Here is a 23,915-nt window from a genome sequence, read left to right as displayed (position 1 = left end):
TCCATCTACTCTCTAGGGGAATCTACACTTTAATCATATTTAAAGGTAGTCCCCATATTATCCTAAGAGAGAGACAGGCCTTGCAACAGTGAAAAACGAAATTGGCAGTATTGCACTGTCAGGACATATAAACCACATTACTATATGTCCTACCTTATCCATACACTGCACCCTGCCCTTGGGGCTACCTAGGGCCTACCTTAGGGGTGCCTTACATGTAAGAAAAGGGAAGGTTTAGGCCTGGCAAGCGGGTACACTTGCCAAGTCGAATTTACAGTGTAAAAATACACTTACAGACACTGCAGTGGCAGGTCTGAGACATGATTACAGGGTTACTTGTGTGGGTGGCACAACCAGTGCGCAGGCCCACTAGTAACATTTGATTTACAGGCCCTGTGCACCTCTAGTGCACTTTACTAGGGACTTAACAGTAAAACAAATATGCAAATCATGGAGAACCAATTACATACAATTTACACAGAGAGCATATGCACTTTAGCACTGGTTAGCAGTGGTGAAGTGCTCAGAGTTGAAAAGCCAACAGCAACAGGTCAGAAAAAAAATAGGAGGCAGGAGGCAAAAAGACTGGGGATGACCCTGCATAAGCAAAAGTTCAACATTTCCCTAGGTGGCGGCTGAGCTAGAGGCCAAAATCCACAGACAGGCACTTTGCAAAACACACCTCTGTTTTCTTTGAGAAAATGTGATGTGTTCACTTTGTGTTTTGGGGCATTTCCTGTCACGGGCACTAGGCGTACCCACACAAGTGAGGTACCATTTTTATCAGGAGACTTGTGGGAACGCTGGGTGGAAGGACATTTGTGGCTCCTCTCAGATTCCAGAACTTTCTGTCACCGAAATGTGTGGAAAAAGTGTTTTTTTAGCCACATTTTGAGGTTTGCAAAGGATTCTGGGTAACAGAACATGGTGAGAGCCCGACAAGTCAGCCCGTCATGGATTTCCCTAGGTCTCTAGTTTTCAGAAATGCACAGGTTTAGTAGGTTTCCCTAGGTGGCGGCTGAGCTAGAGGCCAAAATCCACAGGTAGGCACTTTGCAAAAAACACCTCTGTTTTCTTTGAGAAAATGTTATGTGTCCACTTTGTGTTTTGGGGCATTTCCTGTCACGGGCACTAGGACTACCCACACAAGTGAGGCACCATTTTTATCGGGAGACTTGGGGGAACGCTGGGTGGAAGCAAATCTGTGGCTCCTCTCAGATTCCAGAACTTTCTGTCACCGAAATGTGAGGAAAAAGTGTTTTTTAGCCACATTTTGAGGTTTGCAAAGTATTCTGGGTAACAGGACCTGGTGAGAGCCCAACAAGTCACCCTGTCTTGGATTCCCCTAGGTCTCTAGTCTTAAGAAATGCACAGGTTTGGTAGGTTTCCCTAGGTGGTGGCTGAGCTAGAGGCCAAAATCCACAGGTAGGCACTTTGAAAAAAACACCTTTGTTTTCATTGAGAAAATGTGATGTGTCCACTTTGTGTTTTGGGGCATTTCCTGTCGTGGGCACTAGGCCTACCCACACAAGTGAGGTACCATTTTTATTGGGAGACTTGGGGGAACACTGGGTGGAAGGAAATTTGTGGCTCCTCTCAGATTCCAGAACTTTCTGTCACCAACATGTGAGGAAAAAGTGTTTTTTTAGCCAAATTGTGAGGTTTGCAAAGGATTGTGGGTAGCAGAACCTGGTGAGAGCCCCACAAGTCACCCTATCTTGGATTCCCCTATGTCTCTAGTTTTCAGAAATGCACAGGTTTGGTAGGTTTCCATATGTGGCGGCTGAGCTAGAGGCCAAAATCCACAGATAGGCACTTTGCAAAACACACCTCTGTTTTCTTTGAGAAAATGTGATGTGTCCACTAGACACCAGGGAAATCACTTGGGGGGGGGGTGGGGGTTGGCCTCCTCGGCAAATGGGCCATCCCCCCCACCATTGGGGGCATATATTTTATTTGAAAGTAGGTTTACCCCTCGGGGGGCCGATTGCGCCCCCCCAGGTGTGTTAAAAAAAAAATAATGAAATGGACAGGGGGTCGCCCGTGAGCAGGGCGACCCCCTGTAGGGGCAATAATTTCTTTTAACAGTTGTACGACTATGGCCCCCAAGGAGACCATACAGTTGTTAAAAAAATATATAGTTCTATACATATATATATATATATATATATATATATATATATATATATATATATATAAAGAAAGAGAGAGAGATAGATATAGATAGATAGCTATATTTATGTAGATATATCTATCTATATATAGATATGTATATCTCTAGATATGTCTATAGCTATATCTATATATATATGTGTGGGGCGATCACTTTTGTCAACATGTGTGGTTTACCCTTGGAGCTGCGACCAGCCCCCGGGAAAAGGACAGGTTTGGTATGTTGCCCTAGGTACTGAGCTATAGGCCAAAATCAACAGCTAGGTACTTTGCAAAAAACAGCTCTGTTTTCTTTGGGAAAATGTGATGTGTCCACGTTGTTTTTTGGGGCGTTTCCTGTCGCAGGCACTAGTCCTACCCACACAAGTGAGGTACCAATTTTATCGGGAGACTTGAGGGAACGCTGGGTGGAAGGAAATGTGTGGCTCCTCGCAGATTCCACAACTTTGCCACGGAAATGTGAGGAAAAAAGTGTTTTTTTGGCCAAATTTTGAGGTTTGCAAAGGATTCTGGGTAACAGAACATGGTGAGAGCCCCACAAGTCACCCCATCTTGGATTTCTCTAGGGGTCTAGTTTTCAGAAATGCTCAGGTTTGGTAGGTTTCCCTAGGTGCCGGCTGAGTTAGAGGTCAAAATCCACAGCTAGGCACTTTCCAAAAAACACGTCAGTTTTCAGTGTAAAAATGTGATGTGTCCATGTTGTGTTTGCTGTTACGGGCATTAGGCCTACCCACGCAAGTGAGGTAACATTTTTATCGGGAGACTTCGGGGAGCACAGAATAGCAGAACAAGTGTTATTGTCCCTTGTCTTTCTCTACATTTTTTCCTTCCAAATGTAAGACAGTGTGTAAAAAAGATGTCTATTTGAGAAATACCCTGTAATTCACATGCTAGTATGGGCACCCCAGAATTCAGAGATGTGCAAATAACCACTGCTTCTCAACACCTTATCTTGTGCCCATTTTGGAAATACAAAGGTTTTCTTTATACCTATTTTTCAATCTTTACATTTCAGAAAATGAATTGCTGTAAACTCGGTATAGAATGAAAACCCATTGCAAAGTGCAGCTCATTTATTGGCTCTGGGTACTTAGGGTTCTTGATAAACCTACAAACCCTATATATCCCCACAACCAGAAGAGTCCAGCAGACATAAAGGTATATTGCTTTCAAAGATCTGACATCGCAGGAAAAAGTTACAGAGAAAAACATGGAGAAAAATGGCAGTTTTTTTTTACCTCAAATTCAATATTTTTTTATTTCAGCTGTCTTTTCTGTAGGAAATCCTTGTGGGATCTACACAAATGGCCCCTTGCTGAATTCAGAATTGTGTCTACTTTTCAGAAATGTTTAGCTTTCCAGGATCCAGCATTGGTTTCACAGGTTTCACACCCATTTCTGTCACTAACAGAAAGGAGGCTGAAAGCATAAAAAATAGTAAAAATGGGGTATGTCCCAGTAAAATGCCACAATTGTGTTGAAAAATGTGGTTTTCTGATTCAAGTCTGCCTGTTCCTGACAGCTGGGAAGATGGTGATTTTAGCACCACAAACTCTTTGTTAATGTCATTTTCAGGGAAAAATACACAAACCTTCTTCTTCTGCAGCCCTTTTTCCCATTTTATTTTTTTTTAAATTCATTTTTTGCTGTATTTTGGCTAATATCCTGGTGTCCTCCAGGGAAAACCACAAACTCTGGGTACCTTTAGAATCCCTAGGATGTTGGAAAAAGAGGGCGGAAATTTGGCATAGATAGCTTATGTGGACAAAAAGTCATGAAAGCCTAAGTGCGAACTACCCCAAATAGCCAAAAAACTGCTCAGCACGGGTGGGGAGGGGGAAGGTCCAGCAGATAAGGGGTTAAAACAACCAACCACCTATGCTTTTCATTTCATTAGGAACTTCTTCAGGGCTGTATGTATAAAAAAGTATACATTAAAAAAATCCTAGTGAAGAAAATATCTATATACAGTTTACAAATAGGTATTGGTATTCATTTATTTCCCATATTTAAACTAAATGCCCCAAGAAAACTGGAACACCAATTTAGCCAGCTTTTGAGAATTTTAAGGAATAAATCTAATGAGGGTTTGAAAATTATCATCATTAATTTAGTCCCACTCTCCCTAACCAGTGAGTACAAAACACGTTCAATACAAGTACTATGCTATAAAAGAGAAAATTATCATTAGAGGGGATCAAGAAGTGTGCTCTTTTACAATTGAGGGAGAACATACGATCAAGATAGTTACAGATTTGCCCCTTGAAACAGCCTAACTCCTTCGTGATTCTTCTGATTGATGCCAGAATTCCAGAGGAATAGTTGCAGGGGAAAAAATCAATATTCTGTGTTGCTTCAGATGGCTCCCCATCAACACCAGGAAAGCCGTCACTCAAGCCGTAATTACCAGCCGGGTGGACTACAGCAATGACCCTCTATGCAGGTCTCACCACCCAACTCCTGAAGAGACTCCAGACAATACAGAACTCAGCTGCCACACTCATACTCAACCTCCCACATCAACCCCCAACCTCAGAAACCTCCACTGGCTCCCCATCCAAAAAAGATGCCATGTCAAGATGCCTATACATATGTTGAAGACCCACCATGACCAAGGACCAGCCTACATCAGTCACTGCCTGCACTTCTAACAACCCTCCGGACACCTGCGCTCTGCCTCCCTCGCCCTTGCTTACACTCTCAGCATCCTCTGAAGCAGCATTCCGTTCCTAAACTCAGAAAAGCACTCAGGACCTAGCTCTTTGACTGATCCTAGCAGAAACCTGACACCTGGACACCTTCAAGGGTGATCAGCCACGCTCTGTACGTCTGATTTGTTTGATTGATTGATTGATATTCCAACAGAAGATGTAAGCCAAAGATTTGAGACCTCTCTTGCCCTGAAAGGAAGTAAGTAGGTCAGCAAGCTCTCTGGCACCTACTAACTTTGTCAGAATCTCAGTGAATGAAAAGCTAATCTGATTAGACCTGATAACTACATATGAGATCCAAAATGCATTAATGGTCTCTAAACAATGACGCATATAATTTATTTATGCAAAATATTGCCCTGAGAATGACTTGATCTGATTAATGCAATTTTGTTAGGTGAAGCTGTATTTGAAACTTGTCAACTGGAAATGTGATACCCACTTTAAAGAAGGCCGAGAACCCAGAACTGTATGGTTCTAGAGGCCAATCACATTATTAAAAATAGTTCATAAAATATTATGAAAGCAATGTTTATCATTTTGGTTCGTGTAATTCATAGATCCATATAGTCAAATCAAGCCAGAATTATTCTCATCCTTCTTTGTGGCCTTTGGCTGTAGTGTAACACACTTACATTGCTGGCAGTTATGTGGTTGGATGCCAAGAAGACTTTCAGCCTGGCCAATTGGCAATGTCTTGAGGCTGTGATGTATATATTTTTAATTCAAGTTTAGCAGATTGATCAAGTCCTTATATCAAATGCTTCTTCTGCCCTGATTTTTAAAGAAGAGTATATTGGTTTATTTGAAATGGAAGGCTGGGATGTCCTTCACCCTACTTACTTCTACCTATATTTCTGGAGCCTGTACTGAGGTGCATCATAAATGCTTCAGAAATATTTGCTGCCTGAAACAATGTTGTGGCTTTCGAAATAAGGCTACACAGTGAAAATATTGCCTATATTTTAGAGATGGATGTGGGAAATATTTTAGTGTGCCATGACACATTAATTTCTCATAATTTCAAATGAACTTAAGGAACCTGATGGCCAGGATTTTTGGATATATTTTAAGTTCATTATTGATCAGAGAGATCAGACGATATGATGCACAGTCCAACCACAATAGTCATCACATTTAGCCCGACCAGAAAGCGACCCTTAATTATAGCTTTTTTTCACAGGGCCATCAAATCAGGAACAAACTCTTGCAGAGCTTTTCATAATATTCAGCTGGGAATCTATCCGGGCCTGGATTTTTTCTGGGTTTCATGTCAGAAAGGGCCACATTTATCTCATCAGGGGTAATCAGTTGTTCTAACTCAACCTTATCTGACAGTGGTAGGGTAGCAAATGGCACATCTGCTATCAACAGGGTAAGAGACTCCCCAGGAGCCCTCACCTGGGAAGTATAGAAGGAGCAATAGTAGACTGAAAAATGTTGATGCAATGGTTTGGGCATCCACAACGCTCCCACGGTTCGGTCCGCTATGTTTGGCCTGTCCACTGTATTGTGCGTGGCTATCCAGTAGTGTTATATACTAGATTTGTCGCCCACCCATAAACCCTGCTCAGGGATGTGCTCCAACAAACTGAGCTTTGTCAAGGCACTGTTTTGCAGAGTTCTCTCTGAGATGCCTTGTCATTCCCCACCTGGTGACACCCAGTTTCATCTGCTCTTGTGCGCTCCTCCGCACAAGCTACACGGGTTTCCCGTTCCACCACCTGATAGTGTTTCTTCCTATTGCGGGCTCGGAGGTGCAAGTGAGCAATTCCGCAGACATAGGCCTTGCCCGCTGCCCACAAGGTCACGGAGACTCCACAGATCCCACATTTAGGGTGAGGTAGGTATCCAGTTAATGGGAAAGGAGATCCGTAACCTTAGGATTTGTAAGGCACAAGGCGTTCAACCACCACACAGGACGATCAGATGGTAAAACCTCCCCAATCTGGATTAAAACCCAGGAGTGGTCTGGAATTTCTCGGGGGAGAATGTAGTCACCTGTGGTGTGAAATAAGTTGGTGGCAGCCTTAAGGAATACGTCAGTCTGGGACCGCATCTTGTGTGCTGCCGACTTGTGAGTGTATGCGAGAATGTCTGGGTTCCAAATCCACCAGACATCACAGAGCCCAAGACTGGCCATCCAATTTGCTATCCACATGTTTGGGGGGCTATCAGTGCCCGCTGTCTGTGAGCAGTCTTTGGAGGCCGAAATCATCATAGTGAATTTCCCCACACCCCCAACACTGCAATGCCACATGGAAGAGCTAGTAGTATGGCCATCACCATGTTGAGGGTGGGCCAAGCAATTGGGGTAACATAAAGCTACGCCAGGTTATATACACATTCCACCACCACATAACTCCCCAGCCGATCAGATATGCTACAGGAGGCCACCATAGGGACACATTTATGAATGAGGATAGCCACCCCCCAGGCCAGCATGATACACCTTATTGTACCTGTAGCAGGTCAGGATTGGGCAACAGGAACCCAGAAGCTATATCCTCTGTAGCATGAGAACCTCTGGTGTTGTGTTTCGCAAAACCCAACACACCACTGTATTTAATGGGTTATTGAGGCCGTTAACATTTGGGGTCAAAATTTGAAGCACAATCCTGGTAGGAGACGTCAGACGAGTGGAGAGCAAGGCCCATATTCCAGGGTCTGTTTGGCTATCTCCAGGGCAACCCACAAGACTCTCTCTGAAGCCACGTAGAGGGGGAAAAGGACGATTGGTCATAAGTGAGATCTGCACTGCTAGAAGAACTGTGGCCAATACACCTATAGTTTTAAAGGTCTCACGTTCAACAGCAACATTATCCAGGGAGTGAGCTCACTCCTAGTTGGTTAAGGAGCTTTGTAGCTACATCTTCAGTCAACATCTGCTTGTTCCCTACAGCTGAATAATATTGCTAAAACATTCACCATGCCATATAATAGTTAGTAGATTGGGATCAAAAGCTATATTATTGTGGAAAGCAATATGTCCTTCCGAATGAGAATGTATTTTGACATTATGATTACTATGAACTATATAGTGTAAATACAGGAAAATGTGTAATAAAGTTTGGAGAAATGTTGTTCAACAAATAGATGCCTTTACTAAAAATGTCTATACCTTGGTTGTTTTGATTGTGGAAATACGAACATGTTCTCATCAAATGTATTTTGTCATTGTCGATACACATTTTTTAAAAACTGCATACAATTAACAATTATATTCTTTATCAACAGTATGGCAATGATACTTATGGACGCACTTTTAAAATATATTCAGCAAACATTTCATATGAAATCAAATGAAAACATCTTTAAACCTACACAACAAGGTAAGTCAGCGATTTCTCCATCTTTTATCGAATTCAAGCTATTAATGTATAACAAGTTGGTGCTTACATATCAACATTCATGTGAAATTCCAGTAACCTGTGCGCCGAACTCTGATTGTACGTAAAAAAAGTGGGAGCACTGACATTTTGTAAAAGCAGCTCAAACATCTTGCAAGCAGCATTTGAACTTTTGCTAGGAGTGGACTGTAATTTAAGTCTTATAAATCTTCATAAATTTCAAAAACCAAACCACTTTAATAGCACTTGGGACAATGCAGGTATCATTCTTATGTAACATTTGGCCATATCTGTAAAGTTTTTTTTAGACAAGCTAAATGAATGTGTGATGTTTTGCTTTTCAGCGGTATGAAATGAGGCCAGGGGCTGATTTAAAATGTTGTGGATGGAGCAATGTCTGGTGGAATGGCAGAAGACATTACTTCCGCTATTCCAAGGGTACTCCACTTATCAAATTCAGAGCTGTCTGATGGCTCAGTGGTCAACTTTGTATATTGAAAGGAAACACAGCCACGGTAGTTCCTTTCAATGTACAAAGGCCCGTATTTATACTCCGTTTGCGCCGAATTTGCGTCGTTTTTTTAGACGCAAATTCGGCGCAAAACTAACGCCATATTTATACTTTGGCGTTAGACGCGTCTAGCGCCAAAGTATTGGCAAATAGCGTCATTTTTTTGCGTGAACGCCTTCCTTGCGTTAATGAGATGCAAGGAAGGCGTTCCCGTCTAAAAAAATGACGGCGACGCAAATGCGTCGTATTTATACTCCCGGGCAAAAATCACGCCCGGGAGTTGGCGGGTCAAAAAACCCCGCATTTGCGCCACTATTTAACTTAACGCCTGGGTCAGGGTAGGCGTTAAGGGGCCTGTGGGCTCAAAATGAGCCCACAGGTGCCCTCCCCTGCCCCCAGGGACCCCCCCTGCCACCCCTGCCCACCCCAGGAGGACACCCAAGGATGGAGGGACCCACCCCAGGGACATTCAGGTAAGTTCAGGTAAGTATAATTTTTTATATATATATTTTTTTTTTGGGTGGCATAGGGGGGCCTTATTTGTGCCCCCCTACATGCCACTATGCCCAATGACCATGCCCAGGGGACACAAGTCCCCTGGGCATGGCCATTGGGCAAGGGGGCATGACTCCTGTCTTTACTAAGACAGGAGTCATGAAATGGCGTCTGGGCGTCGTAAAAAAATGGCGCAAATCGGGTTGAGGCGATTTTTTTGCCTCAACCTGACTTGCCCCATTTTAAGACGCCCTAACGTCATTTTTGCCCAACGCCGGCGCTGCCTGGTCTACGTGGTTTTTTTCCACGCACACCAGGCAGCGCCGGTCTGCTTGCGCCGGCTAACGCCATTCCATAAATACGGCGCCCGCATGGCGCTTCAGAATGGCGTTAGACGGCGCTAAATTTTTTGACGCTAAACTGCGTTAGCGCAGTTTAGCGTCAAAAAGTATAAATATGGGCCAAAGTGTTTGGTGTATGTTTGCCATCGGATTTGATGGATGTACAGAAAACTAAACGATTTTGGCCCATATTTATACTTTTTTAGCGCCGCATTTGCGTCCATTTTTGGACGCAAAAGAGGAGCAAACTTGGAAAATACAATTGCATTTTGCAAGTTTGCACCGTTTTTGCATCAAAAAGCGGCTCAAATGCGGTGCTAAAAAAGTATAGGTATAGGCCTTTGTTTTTTAAAAACAAACTTCCAAATTGGAAGCTAGTGGATGAAAAATAAAAACTAACCAACTCCACACCGTTTGATTTTTCTTCCAAGGTATGGCAGCCATTAATATTTTTTCCTGTCTGTCACCCCCAAGCGACAAACACGAAAACAACATTACACCGTCCACATAAAATAGGTTGGAGGGTGTTGTGGTCTTCCTCCAACTCTGCCTGCTCAGTAGGGCCACCCGAGGAAGTTTTTAATTGGTGGAACTGATAGGGGCTCTGTCGACCGAAATATGACAATCTGTGAGACTCTAAATAAGGCAGGCAGCTAATGGTTTGACGAACAGGGAATCCCATTGTGTGTTTGAAAAAGTAGGCTGCCTGTCAAACTCTAAATCAGGCCCCATATCTTTAATATATAATTTTAATTTAGCCCACATAGGGACAGGGGGCTTAATCTTTTCAGATAATTGTATTGAGACTACTATTCGTGAGAAAGTGGTCCTTTTTGCATGGTCAAAAACATTTTTTATGGACTGATGCTGAAGGTTTTTTATGCTGTGCTATTGAGCATTGCTGTTCAATCCTAGTATATGGACTCTGACCCCTAAACATGGTAAAACTGGCTTACTCCTAATTGGCATATTTAACTTCCCAGTAAGGCCTTATGATGTGGTGCACAAAATAGTCCAATGGCAAAGGTAAATGTCACCTGCGGACTGTCGCTCATGTTATGCCATCCACTACGCTGACAAAGGAAAAATTGATTCAGGCCTATTTGTTTAACCTTGCTGCTCTTTAACCTGCAGGCCAACTCCTCAAAATAATCCGCTTTGTCAAGAGAGAACAGTACTTCTAATTATTAAATAAGTTATTCGCTGTGTAGCCCTTGTTGACCACAGGGTAGGACATCCAGTATTTAAAATTAAAAAAGTAATGTTGGCACATACCTACAGTGGCTATTCATCATAACTCTGCTAACTCCGGTTTGAGTTAAGGTACTAGCCCAATTAACAAACTATTTTAAAGTGTAGTAAGATCCTATACAGCATTGAAGTCAGTTTTCTAATAAATATTTAGGAAACCTGGCTTTTAAAAAGCTGGACTTTGGCTGCCTGAACATCCAGTCAGCTAATTAATATTACCCTGTGGGCATATTGCATAAGGCCCTACCAGTTCTTCCCCACAATAAAATGTTAAAACTGCTCTCAGAGCAGAAACACTGGCTTAGGCCTTTTGACAGTAAGGCCTTGGAGTGAGGTATGTGACACATATATGCTAAGAAAGGGCAGCTGGGTTCATTAAGTTGAAAGGGACTTGGATGAGGTCTGCCCATTCATATTTTGGTGTGAATGGAGACCTGGAGAAGAGAAGCCTTTTGTCACCTGGGCTCTCTGTAGCATATTTTAGCACTAGCCCTTTGGTAAGTGGGCTGGACCCAGAATGAGCTTAGTGTAATTGAGGAGCAGGAGACTGCTCATCTCTATAAACACATCGCTGACTGGCACACAGACTCCCTCCACTGGCAGAATGATTCTGCCGTTTCAGATGATGCCTCAGAATATTGCTCTATGGGATTGTTGGCAACCAGGCAAAGAGAATGTGCTGGAAAAGTGGGATTGGTTAGGAGTCACCCCTCTCGCTGGCTAGTAAATCCTGCAAGAGTGACACCTTATTGACGAGGACAGAGCAAGATGTTTGAGACATGTGAAAAGACTTAAAGAACTGGACCTGCTCTCACTAGGCCCCATGACAAAGAAGGGGCATTTAAGGCTCAGTTGGCTGACCTCCTATGTGGCTACAGGGACATCAAAAGCTGCAAGAGGCCTTTTTCAGAAGTACCCAACTGACCATTAGCAAGTAGTCTTGACCAGGACCCTGCTAGCTGCCTCTGCTGCAGTGTGTCCCGGCCCCTAAGTGTTGTCTCTGATGTCCTGGGAGTCTCAGAAGTGACCAAGAGGAGCTGCTCCAGAAACACTGAAATGTTAGGACTTCCAAGACCATGCAACCATTTTGAAAGATGATACTTTTCCTGTGCATATAATCATCAAATTAGAACATGAATCATGGAAACCTCTTTTATCATGCTTTTCAGTTCCACCCCACCACCAATTCACATATCAAATCTCCCCCTGCCCTCTTGTAGTTCGAGGGCCCTGTCAGCATAGGTCCCCAAGACCTTTTCCTTTAAAGGTGGCCTGTTATTGCCCCGGTCTTGTTTTTCCCAACCTGTGGTAGGTGAATGCTTTAGACAACTTTGAAGGAGAGAGAAGAAAAAAGAAAAGAAAATTAAGTGAAAAAGAAAGAGAAATAGAAAGAGAAAAATAAAACAGAATTGAAAGGAAGAGGTAAGTAAAGGGGGAGAAATAATGCAGAACTGAAGTCACTCCCTCATGGCAGAGCACAAATTCATTTTATTGAATGTCTTCTCTTCCTCCTTTCTTCTCTAGTTCCTTTAAAGTGTTCTGATCTAATTCTGTATTTGTTAAGGTGGTCAATTTTCTTTCTACAAGCACTTTGAAATTGCTTGTTGAACCCGTACTGCCTTTCTCCTTTGAGAAGAAATTGAAGATCATGTGTTTAAATTACCACAGTCTTGTAGCTGTTTCAATTGTCATGTCTGAAAAAAGTTTAAAATTAAGTTCATTTATGACTCTGAAATATTTTCCTTGTATGGCTTTTGGGAGAATTTTCTCTTTGACCCAATAGAATGCAAAATTAGCAAATATTGTGTGTGAGTGAGTGGCTTCTTGAGGTGGGTCAAATGGAATGCAATATGCTTGAACAATACATACATCTCCCATTTTTCCAATTCATGTTTCCACCACCTTAGTGGGGAATATGCCACCTTTATGGTGTCTAGAACTCCTAAGAAGCAAAGGTTGAATCTACGTGATTTATTCTGTAGGTATTCTTGTTTGGTCTTTATGTCCCAATGCTCTTCTAATAAGGCAGATGGGATACCTATCATGGAGTACCCTTCTGTCAAACTCTAAATCAGGTCATGAGGAGTTCATGAGCCTTAGAATTGGTTACCTGCTGAAGGACCATCCTGAAAAATATTCCGCAAGCCACAGACCAGATGTCCTACCACTATGGACCTTAGTAACGTTACCCAGGGCCGATCCTGAGAGGGAGTGGATGGAAAGTTCAAAATGTTTTGGGGCTATGGTCTAATTTATAGTGCACCTGCTGAGCCAAAGACTGAAGTCAGGCACAGACTGGTGGACCCTCAAGCCCTCAGGAATATTCTTATGCAGCAGGACTTTAAGGTCCCCTTAGATGGACATATGACTATATAAAGCACTATGGGACAGCTGTTTTCTCTTTTATACTAGCCCAGTAGGAGGTATGATGCTGGGAAGCCTTTTGAACTTCCCTGACGTGTGAAGCCTGTGGAACAATGGGAAAACAGACCATGCACCACATTTTTCAGTGGCAGACAAACTTTTGAACTGCTAGGAATCAATACTGTTGGTTCTTTTCATGTCTTCCTGAGATAACAACCTCATATTTATTATGGTTGGTCATTAAACCACATATACCGAGGTGCTGCCTCTGAGAAGCACTACTCTGCTAGTGTTAATTAAGGCTCACTTTTCCATCTTTACCAGAGTCAGATTGCTTTAACCCCAGACCAGTGGGCTAGTGGAGCACTTCAAGAGGTCCCTGAAGCACATGATGGGGACCCTAGCAGAGACCATCAAGAGAATTTGGGATACAATCTTACCATGCCTTTTCTTCACTTTAATGTGGATACCACAGAAAAGGAGATCTGACAAATGGTTACTTGCAGATTACCTTAAAGCCTGCTTCTTTCTCAGTGGGTGTGATCAAGAAAGAGGCCAGCATGCTGGGTCAATGATTGACGAATAATGAGTTGCTATGTCATCATTAAAGCACTTTATTCGGTTTAAGAATTTTCATCCATGAAAACAGATAACTATACAATCACATCACATAGCACTCACAGTAGTTATTACAAAAAAGTCCGCTTTTCTTCCAGGTAAATACTTTTAAATAGCATTAAAAAGAGAGATAGCATTAGCCCACCAAATTTATCAGAAAAATCACTACCAAAATAACAGTGGGTCGGCTTTTCTGCCCCATAAATACCTTTAAATTGAATTATAAAAGAATTGCAATTAAACAACCAAATTTATCCAGAGATTACAGATACTCAAATTGCAGTGGGTAAACTTTTCTTCCCAATAAGTACTTTTAAAAGGAACTAAAAGAAAATTGCATTAGATCACCCAATTTATCACCTCAGAGACCTCAACAAATTTTTAGCAACTTTGTTTTATATAAAATACTTATAAAAACACTTAAAAAAGATTAACCTTATTCCGCCAGGTTATAGCTCCCTTTAAAAAAGAACCTACCCTCCACACATCATCACATCGGGAACCATACACAGCCATAAAAAAGCTGGCCGATATTGCACAAATCCTCTAGCCCTCAACAGGGGGATTAGGTAGCATCGCTTAAAGGGTGCATCAAAGTCACAAAACAAGGTAAAATGAATTAGGGTCCGTAAGGACACACCATCACACGGGCACAATTTTATAGAATTTAGATCAAACTGGTCTAACGGACAACACAGATTACTTCTAATTACCCCCAAGTGGAATTACGAAATGAGTGTCCTTTCCCATACACTTCTTATCTCCAGGAGGTACGCCTCTGGGCCCACCCCATCTTTAACATTATAAAATCCCTCACTGATTTTTTCCTTAATCCCTCTGCCTCCCTCTTTGAGAAATTCTCCTTTGCCTAACATTTGTCAGAACTTGTTATACCCTCTGATGCAACAAACATATCTGGCTGCCTAAGTGCAATGGCTACTTGTTAGAAATGGAGTCTTTGGTTGGCAGTCAGGTTACCCTCTGTCCAAGCAAGGACCCTCACTCTAGTCAGGGTAAAAGAGAATCACTCTCAGCTAACCCCTGCTTACCCCCTTGGTAGCTTGGCACAAGCAGTAGGCTTAACTTCAGAGTGCTACCAACACACACAGTAACTTAATGTAAACACTACAAACTGGCACAACACAGGTTTAGAAAAATAGAAAATATTTATCTTAACAAGACAAGACCAAAACGACAAAAATCTACAATACACAAGTCAAGTTATCAATTAAAAAGAAAAAGAGTCTTCATGTACTTTTAAACACAATGCTAATGCTATTAGCGTGAAAATGTACCTTGGGTGCGTCAAAAATAACCCGGCACGGGCGAGTGTGCATCAAAAAGGGCTTGCGATGCATCGATTTCACTCACGAGCGAGACCTTGCGTCGCTTCTCCTTTAGTCGGGTCAGCGTGTGTCGTTTCTTCTCTCCGCAGGAGAGCGATACGTCGATCCGGTCAGCACTCTCAGGTCCGGGCAGACCTTGTGTTGTTTTTACATGCTCAGCGGTGTGTGCATCAGAAATTCAGCAGCACAATGGTCCGAAAACCACGCAGCACGGGTTGCGATCTCACCAGCCTCGGTCAGCGATGCTGTGCGTCGTTTCTCCAGCCCTGGGGGTCGATCTTCCAGTGGCGTTGCAGGCGGGTGTCGATTTTCAGCCGCAGATAGATCTTTTCCCCGCACAGCGCTCTGTGCATGGATTTCTCACTCATGGGCTGCCAACTTCTCTTCTCTGGGTCCCAGGAACGGGATGGGCACCACTTGGCAGAATAGGAGTCTCTCCTGGGACTCCAGGTGCTGTCGGAGAGAAGTCTTTGCTGTCCCTGGGACTTCAAACAAAAGGAGGCAAGCTCTAAATCAAGCCCTTGGAGAGTTCTTTACAAGAAGGAAGGCAATACAAAGTCCAGTCTTTGCCCTCTAGCACAGGCAGAAGCAGCAACTGCAGGATAGCTCCACAAAGCACAGTCACAGACAGGGCAGCTCTTCTTCCTCAGCTCTTCTCCAGGCAGAGGTTCCTCTTGGTTTCCAGGAGTGTTCTAAAGTCTGTGGGTTTGGGTGCCCTTCTTATACCCATTTTCTCCTTTGAAGTAGGCCTACTTCAAATCAAAGTCTCTTTTGATTGTAAAATCCTGCCTTGCCCAGGCCAGGCCCCAGACACACACCAGGGGGTTGGAGACTGCATTGTGTTAGGGCAGGCACAGCCCTTTCAGGTGAGAGAGACCACTCCTTCCCCCTATCACAGATGGCTCATCAGGAAATGCAGACTACACCCTAGCTCCCTTTGTGTCACTGTCTAGTGAGAGGTGCAACCAGCCCAACTGTCAAACTGACCCAGACAGGGAATCCACAAACAGGCAGAGTCACAGAAATGGTATAAGGAAGAAAATGCTCACTTTCTAAAAGTGGCATTTTCAAACACACAATCTTAAAATCAACTTTACTAAAAGATGTATTTCTAAATTGTGAGCTCGGAGACCACAAACTCCACCCGTCTATCCGCTCCCAAAGGGAATCTGCACTTTATTCAGATTTAAAAGTAGCCCCCATGTTAACCTATGAGAGGGACAGGCCTTGCAACAGTGAAAAACAAATTTAGCAATATTTCACTGTCAGGACATATAAACCATATTACTATATGTTGTACCTTAACTGTACGCTGCACCCTGCCCTTGGGGCTACCTAGGGCCTACCTTAAGGGTGTCCTACATGAAAGAAAAGGGAAGGTTTAGGCCTGGCAAGTGGGCACACTTGCCAAGTCGAATTTACTGTTAAAACTGTACACACAGACACTGAAGTGGCAGGTCTGAGACATGATTCCAGAGCTACTTATGTGGGTGGCACAACCAGTGCTGCAGGCCCACTAGTAACATTTGATTTACAGGCCCTGGGCACCTCCAGTGCACTTTACTAGGAACTTACTAGTACATCAAATATGCCAATTATGGATAAGCCAATTATATTTTGTATAGGAGCACTTGCACTTTAGCACTGGTTAGCAGTGGTAAAGTGCCCAGAGTAACAAAAACAGAGTCCAGCACACATCAACAACCTGGGAAACAGAGGCAAAAAGTTAAGGGAGACCACGCCAAGGATGAAAAGTCTAACACTACTTCTCTTGTATAAGCCAGCCAGGGAATATCCCTTGCATGATCACATACAGTCCCACAGGATTTCCCTGCTTAGGGAAGCAAACTCATTGTCCAAATTGAAATCCCCAACAGAAAAGGAACAATCTTAATAGCATTTTCTATAAAATCTAAATCCAGTTCAGCATGCAAGCAGTAACCAGAGGTATTTTGGCCAACTCCTAACAACCTTCTACAAAAACGAATTTCCTCTATACCAAGTGCCCTATTTTCCGTATATCCCCAAAGTGGTGCACCATATGTCAGAACTGGGAGACATTTGCACCTATATACTTCCAGCAGGGGCTTGATAGGTTTATTACCCACCCTTGCATCAAACTCAAACATGGCACCTACTGTAGCATTAAAAAGCATCCCTCTTCTGGAGATATAGGATTTCCAAGTGCCCTTTTTATCAAAATTTACCACTAAATAGGGGAATTCCTTTAACTTACTAATTCATTGATCATTTATATTCAGCCCTCCCACTCTACTCAGTGGTTTGCCATACATCATAAAGTGTGATTTGCTACAATTTATCTCTAAATCTAAGGCAGACATAAAGGTTTCATACGCTTTGACCGCCTCATGAAGACCATTCATTGTGCAAGCCATAGGGACTGCATCATCTGCATAGATCAATACCGGGGACACTCTTACCATTAATATTGGGAGCATCCTTACATCTTTTTACTAAGAGGTCCTACAACCCATTTGTATACAAAAGGAAAAGGGTAGGAGCCAAAACACCCCCCTGCCGTACACCCCTATTAAGCTCAAACGGATCCATGAAAGCAAGATACAGAGTCCCCCACTTTGCTTGCGTATATTTGCCAATCAGCATAAGCAGATTTAAGCATTGCTCTTGGGTGCCAAGCCCTTCCCTGAAGCCATATTGCACCCTACTCAGAATTTCATTTCCAAGCATCCAATCCTGAACATGCCTTAGGATAATCCGACCCAAACTTTTTGCTGAGGAATCAAGAAGTGAGGTTGGTCAGAATGACTTTGGATCATTTCAATTACCCTTTTTCTAAACGGGTATAATGCATGCCGATCTCCAGGTAGTGGGAATTCCTGCACTAGCTGCTGCATTGAGGACATTGAGCAGAATGTTTATATAGATCCATCGGGACAGTATCGGGCCCAGGGCTTTATGGCTAGCACTGCCTTGCAGCGCCTCCCTCACCTCATCAAGTGTGAACCTAATAGCTAAATTTGGGGGGTGGCCATCATGTTTACCCACTTTCTCCCCTAGAGGACCCCCCAAAAAATCCTACAAAAATGGCTCACCCAGACCTCGGGGGCGATATTACAGCCCAAACCCTCAGATGTTTCTGTCTCGATAGAACCCCTATTTACAATTTTCGAGAACAGGCCTGGGTTCTTGTTGTGTATTGCACTTTCCAAATCCTCCCAGGCCTGCTCCTTAAGCTGTAACTTCCTAGCCCTCAAGATGGTTTTATAATTTGCCCTCACCTCTCTAACAAGGGCCTTATCTCTTGGCTGTCCATTTAATGCCTTCCTTAGAGATTTCTTTGCCACGTGGCAGGGCTTGCTGAACCATCCGCCCTGGTACTTACAAGAGGGCTCAGCAGCTATAATCATGCATTCTTTAATGGCTTCATTTACTCTGAGCATGGCATCCATGACTTCCCCTGATCTAGAGGAGTCAGCCAGGAGAGTTCCTGTAATCAGATTTAGATTTTGACCCACCACCCTCTCTACTACTTGCTGGATGTTTGCCTGTCTCCATCCAAGTCTCCTACCCTGATCTTTAGCTCTCACCAAGACTGGCCCTCCCCACAGTGAATTATGTAAGATCTCAGGAAAATTAAAGAAAATTGTGAGAGGATTGTGATCGCTATAAAGCTGCTCTACCACCTTTCCATACGTAACACATTTTTTAGAGATGGGGACACAAAGATGTGAGCAATTGTTGTTCCAGCCCCTCTGCCTACAAAAGTTGGGGCCTGTTATGTACCTACCACTTTGAAGTCGCATACGTTCAAAAGACCCAAACTCCGCAGGCCCTTAATCAGGTCCCTGCCCCTCTGGTCCTGTGAGCCCTCTGCTATATAAATCTCATAATCCTGCTCAAAGGGATTCACCACAGTACTGTGCCACCCTTATTTAGCAGTAAAATCCCCTGACACGACAGCACAGAACTCCAGACCAAACCCCTCCAATCTGCACTTCAATAACTGCAAGACTAAAGAAAGGACCCTAATTTGGCAACTGGAGTCCCAGACAGCATTATAAAAATTTACCAGCAGGACATTGAAATTATCTTGAAAGACTACCCAGATAATTAGAAAACCCTGGTGTTTGCAGGTAATTTGATATGCTCTCGCTATTTTAGAGATTCGGATTAGGGTAACTAGGCCACCTTTAGGACGTCCTCCTTGATACCGCTCGGCCGGGACTGCAAACCTTTGATAACCATCCCAGACTGCCAGCCCATCTGACCAGGTTTCTTGAAGTAATATAAAATCATAATGTACCAAATACTTTGTCCATTTACAATCTAGAGTGAACTTACTGTCACACCCTGCCACATTCCATGAAACAAGACAACACTTTGAGGTTTCTCCACCCTGACCGTCCACGCTCAAGATATCATTGAAGGGGTTCTACCATTCCCACCAACAATCTCTGTGCATAGCGTCAATCCACCTCCTCCAGATCTGGGAAAGTAGATATACTAGTTGGCTGTAAGTCACCCTGCACTTTGCCAGGATTCCTAGTTTGGAAACCATTGATCGGTTGAGTATGATTATAAAAGAAACCCAAATGGACTATGCCAATCCTTCCCTTCATCTGGAATACCCGTCGTTGTGTTGAAAGCCGCCATTGTATCAGACCTGGATATCTACAATTTACAATAATGCAATCCCCATTTCCCTTCTTTACCCGAGGTCCAACCCAAGCAATCCTTCTAACAAACAAAATATCCCTAAAATCCTTACAGACAAAATCACAATTTTTGCTCAGCCAGTAGCAAGTCTTATTTTTAAATTGGTCCATGGATTCACTTGTTCCTGGCGTTAAGGAGGGAAAGTATGTGCGCACAACCACATAAGGGGCGCAGTCCGGACGGAGCTGTAGGCAGACGACTGGAGGGCCTTTCTCCTGATGCAAATTTTGGGCCTTACTTCTTTCTTGAGACCCCACCACATTCTCCATGTGCCTGGTTCCAATTGACCTTTTGCCCCTCAACCTACAGTTTACCCTTACACCTGCAAAAGAATAATCTGAAACAGCCTCCACACAGTTTCCAGAATCCCCTAAATTAGTGGGGCTTGAAGGTTGCCGCATCTCTTTTTCCAGAACTCTAGGGTTGCCCTCCTGTGGATACACCCCCTCAGGCAGTATACTTTGACGCCTAGGATCACAAAAAACACCAATGGCTGGGACTGAACTGGGCCGCCCCTTTCCACTCATCAGGGAGACTCCAGTTTCAAGCGCCTGCAATTTCTCCATGACCGGGGCCAAAATAGCCTCAATCATTTCCTTGAGCTTCTGCGCCAAAACCTGGGCAATGGCAGAAGCTTGTGCCATCCACAAAATCTGAGGGGATCAGTTTAGCGGACAAAGGCAGTTTTGTTTTTTTCCCAGGTTCCTTCAAAGTTTTTTTCTTTTTCAAGGGAGGGCTACTCCTACCAAGGGTTTAGACCATCAGAAGCCTCTTACTCTTCCTTTTTGTGCCATCCAAACCCTTTTCCCCTGTTCCTGATGACGGTGGGGTTTTGGGCAGATCCATCTGCTCTATCTGTAGAAGCCCATCCCCATTTTCAGAGAACCCCAGGACCTCATTTTCCATAGAAACTTGCTGCCAATTACTCATCTACAGCGAGAGTCTCCTCTCTACCAAATCAATCTTCTTTGTGACTACCCAAACTGCTCGGGCAAGAAAGGAGTCCAAAGTTGAGTTAGTTTTTCCCTTCCCTCCACCACACTGATCCCCATTTTGCAAGGCCCTTCTCCTGCCCATCCTCACAATTTGCCAAAGGGGCCTCTCAGGTACACCTCAAGTCAGCCACGGCCACTATTTTAAATCTTTGTCTCTCACAAAAGGAAAAGAAAGCTTCTCTCCACCGTTGGGGTCAGTTTATATGCAGATGATACAAGGGTCAATAAAATGTATCACTCACCCCACTGTACCAGAACTCAGAGGGGTGGCCCGGCCTCTTCTGGTCACTGACGGGCAAAGGACTGGCCCGCCCTTGGCCCGGGCTTTGCCCGGGTTCGGTCTGTGCGCATCCCGCACAGCGGAGATTTTTTTTGTGCTTTGAAGTGCTCTCTGTGCCAGGCTCCGCCCCTTCCTCCTAAGGGCCTGTTGGGACACAGAGTCCAGAGCAGTCAAACGTGCGTCCCATGCAGCGGTGATTTTTTCGGCGCTTTGAAGTGCTTTCTGTGCCAGGCTCCTCCACTTCCTCTTAAGGGCCTCTTGGGACACAGAGTCCCCCAGTAGTCAAACGTGTATCCTGCTCAATGGTGATTTTTTTCGGCGCTTTGAAGTGCTCTCTGTGCCAGTCTCCGCCCCTTCTTCCTAAGGGCCTCTTGGGACACAGAGTCCCCCAGCAAATGCGCGTCCCACCTAGCGCAATTTGTTCAGCGCTTTGAAGCGCTCTCTGTGTCAGGCTCCGCCTCTTCTTCCTAAGGTCCTCTTAGGACACAGAGTTCCACAGCAGTCAAACACACTATATTTAAACTGGCGCTTTAAGAATAATACCCTGGCAGCTCTAAACATTCTGATGTGATTGCCAAGAGACCCCCATTGATTATGGCCCTCATTACAACCCTGGCGGTCGGTGTAGTCCTAAGTCTGGAGGGGAGGACATGGCAGGCTGCGTTAGGGCCGTCACGGCCGCAGCTCGCTAGACGTGACGTCTGCCACACCAGGGGGGCGTGGCACTTGCTCAGAGAAGATCGGCCGAATGTGTTGGAAGGACGCGCCATTCCCGGAGAGCCGCCCGCGTTTTAAATTGGACGAGGCACCTGGCGGGAGACTCCAGCACTGGGGACGTGCCGCACTGGAGCTCCGCCGGGCGCGTAGAGGATCGGCTAGGATTCCCCTCCGGGGGAATCCGGGAAACGCCAGCACTGGCAAGGCTCCAGGGAAGGTATCCCGGGAGCCTGGTAGCGCGGTTACACGCGTTTCCTCAGAAAACCCAAGAAGAGCTAGCGAGATAGCATCTGGTGCTGGAGTTACAAGCAGTGCTCGAGAGGAGGAGAAGAGCCCCGCCCCACCCCAGCCCTCCATCAGCTTATGGCAGGTAGGGGGGCAGGGGTTGGGGGTAAGGGGGGATAGAAGGGATCTGGTGGCTAGCAATATCCTAGGGAAACTGAAGGGAAAAACCTCAGATCAGGCGAATTATCCCCCCCAAAAAAGAGAAGGGATTGAAGGGAGAACAAAAATAAAACATAGACTGACACCCTCTTTAAGATCCTATTTCAGGGCTAGGCCAGATGATATTGTGCTAGTGCCGGGGCAAGGGAAAATGGATACCTTTGTGATTAAGGACATTGGAAGTGGCACAGATGCTGGCAAGGGGACTGACGAAGGTTTCTCCTCCTTAGTTGTGAATTTACCCTTGCACGAGAATATTCAAGCTGGTACTGGTGTTGATATGATATGTCAAGGTGACATGTTGCCCACTCCACGACAGGAGGAATTACGCCAAGCAGCACAAGTCGTTAGTCCCCCCCCCAGATCAAACTGGGGCCTCTGATCTGAGGCATACCCTCTCTATGGAGGAAGTAATCCTCTCCATCTCGGAGGATATAAAGAAAGGGTTTGCAAGTTCGGAATGTAACCAAGCTGAAATTCGAGAAGCCTGCGAGGTATTGGAAAAAGAATTCGATAACTTGATGGAGAGGATCCAGACCTTAGAGGAGACAGTGGGGGGGATGAAGGAGGAGTTGAAACTCCACAAAGATGAAATTCGTGGCCTGAATGAAAAAGAACAAGGCTTACAAGTCAGGATTGAACATCTGGAAAACTACTCACGCAGGAATAATTTAAAATTGTTAAAAGTTCCAGAAGGAGCAGAAGGAGCAAATCTTAAGTTATACGTTGTCTCACTAATCAAATCTGTCTGTGAGCTGGAGGAAAGTAATGAAGAGATTGAAAGAGACATTCAGAGAGTCCACCGGGATCCCTTCACGAGGCGGCCTAATAGTACAAGACCAAGGAAAATTTTGGTTAATTTCTTAACTTATCATCTAAAAGAGAAAATTTTGACCAAGGCGTTAAAACAGAAAGCATTAAAGATGGATAATGTGACTTTTGAGATCAGATCTGACCTATCTAAAATTACAATGGACAGGCAGTGGGAGCTGGGAAAAAGGCTAGATGAATTAAAAAAACTCGGAGCCACGGCTCAATTGAAATTCCCAGCTTTTTTACGAATAATGCATAATAACAAAATGTATAATATAAGAGAGATGATAAGGCAGATGAATTGTTAGATGCTATAAGGAAAGAACAGGCTGATCAAGTGTAATATTGCAACAAGTTTTTGAATTTTGTGCCCCCCAGGTAGCCAGGGCACTCTAAAATCAGGCCCATGGTGGCTGACATAGTGGGGGGGTTCTCCATGGGAGGGGTTAGGGAGGAGGGGGTACAAGGGGGTGGGTTCCTGGGGATAAGGTCAGAAATGGTTTCTCATTCACCTAAGCGGTGGGGTGGTGGTTTAGTTTTAAATGACTAAAATCGGTATGGGCCAAGGGGAGGGCAAGTCTATGATAAAACTTCTCTCGTGGAATATTAATGGGTTGAGGACTAAGTCGAGACGAAACAGAATTCTTCAATATTTAAAGGATTCCCCGGCGCAAATTTTAATTTTTCAGGAGACTCATTTGGCTGTAGACGAGTGTAAAGAGTTATTTAACACACTCAAAAGTGGGTGCAAATGTGTTTTTGCACCTCCCATAATTTTCATACAAGGGGGGTAGCCATTTTAATTAAAC

General features: G+C 44.1%; 1 protein-coding gene across 1 annotated transcript in view; it reads left to right on the top strand.

The window, feature by feature from the left end:
* Positions 1-23,915, top strand: part of ABCA13 (ATP binding cassette subfamily A member 13) — a 2,435,905-nt gene that overhangs the window by 255,028 nt on the left and 2,156,962 nt on the right. Inside the window, exon 8 of the mRNA XM_069216941.1 lies at positions 8,121-8,215. Within this exon, the coding sequence (XP_069073042.1) occupies positions 8,121-8,215 (95 nt within the window). The remainder of the gene's footprint in view (positions 1-8,120; positions 8,216-23,915) is intronic.

Source organism: Pleurodeles waltl, chromosome 2_1, assembly GCF_031143425.1.
Source record: "Pleurodeles waltl isolate 20211129_DDA chromosome 2_1, aPleWal1.hap1.20221129, whole genome shotgun sequence".
In the NCBI taxonomy this organism is placed as follows: domain Eukaryota; kingdom Metazoa; phylum Chordata; class Amphibia; order Caudata; family Salamandridae; genus Pleurodeles; species Pleurodeles waltl.
The sequence above is the reverse complement of the archived record's forward strand: the minus strand, read 5'-3'. Positions and strand labels throughout refer to the sequence as shown.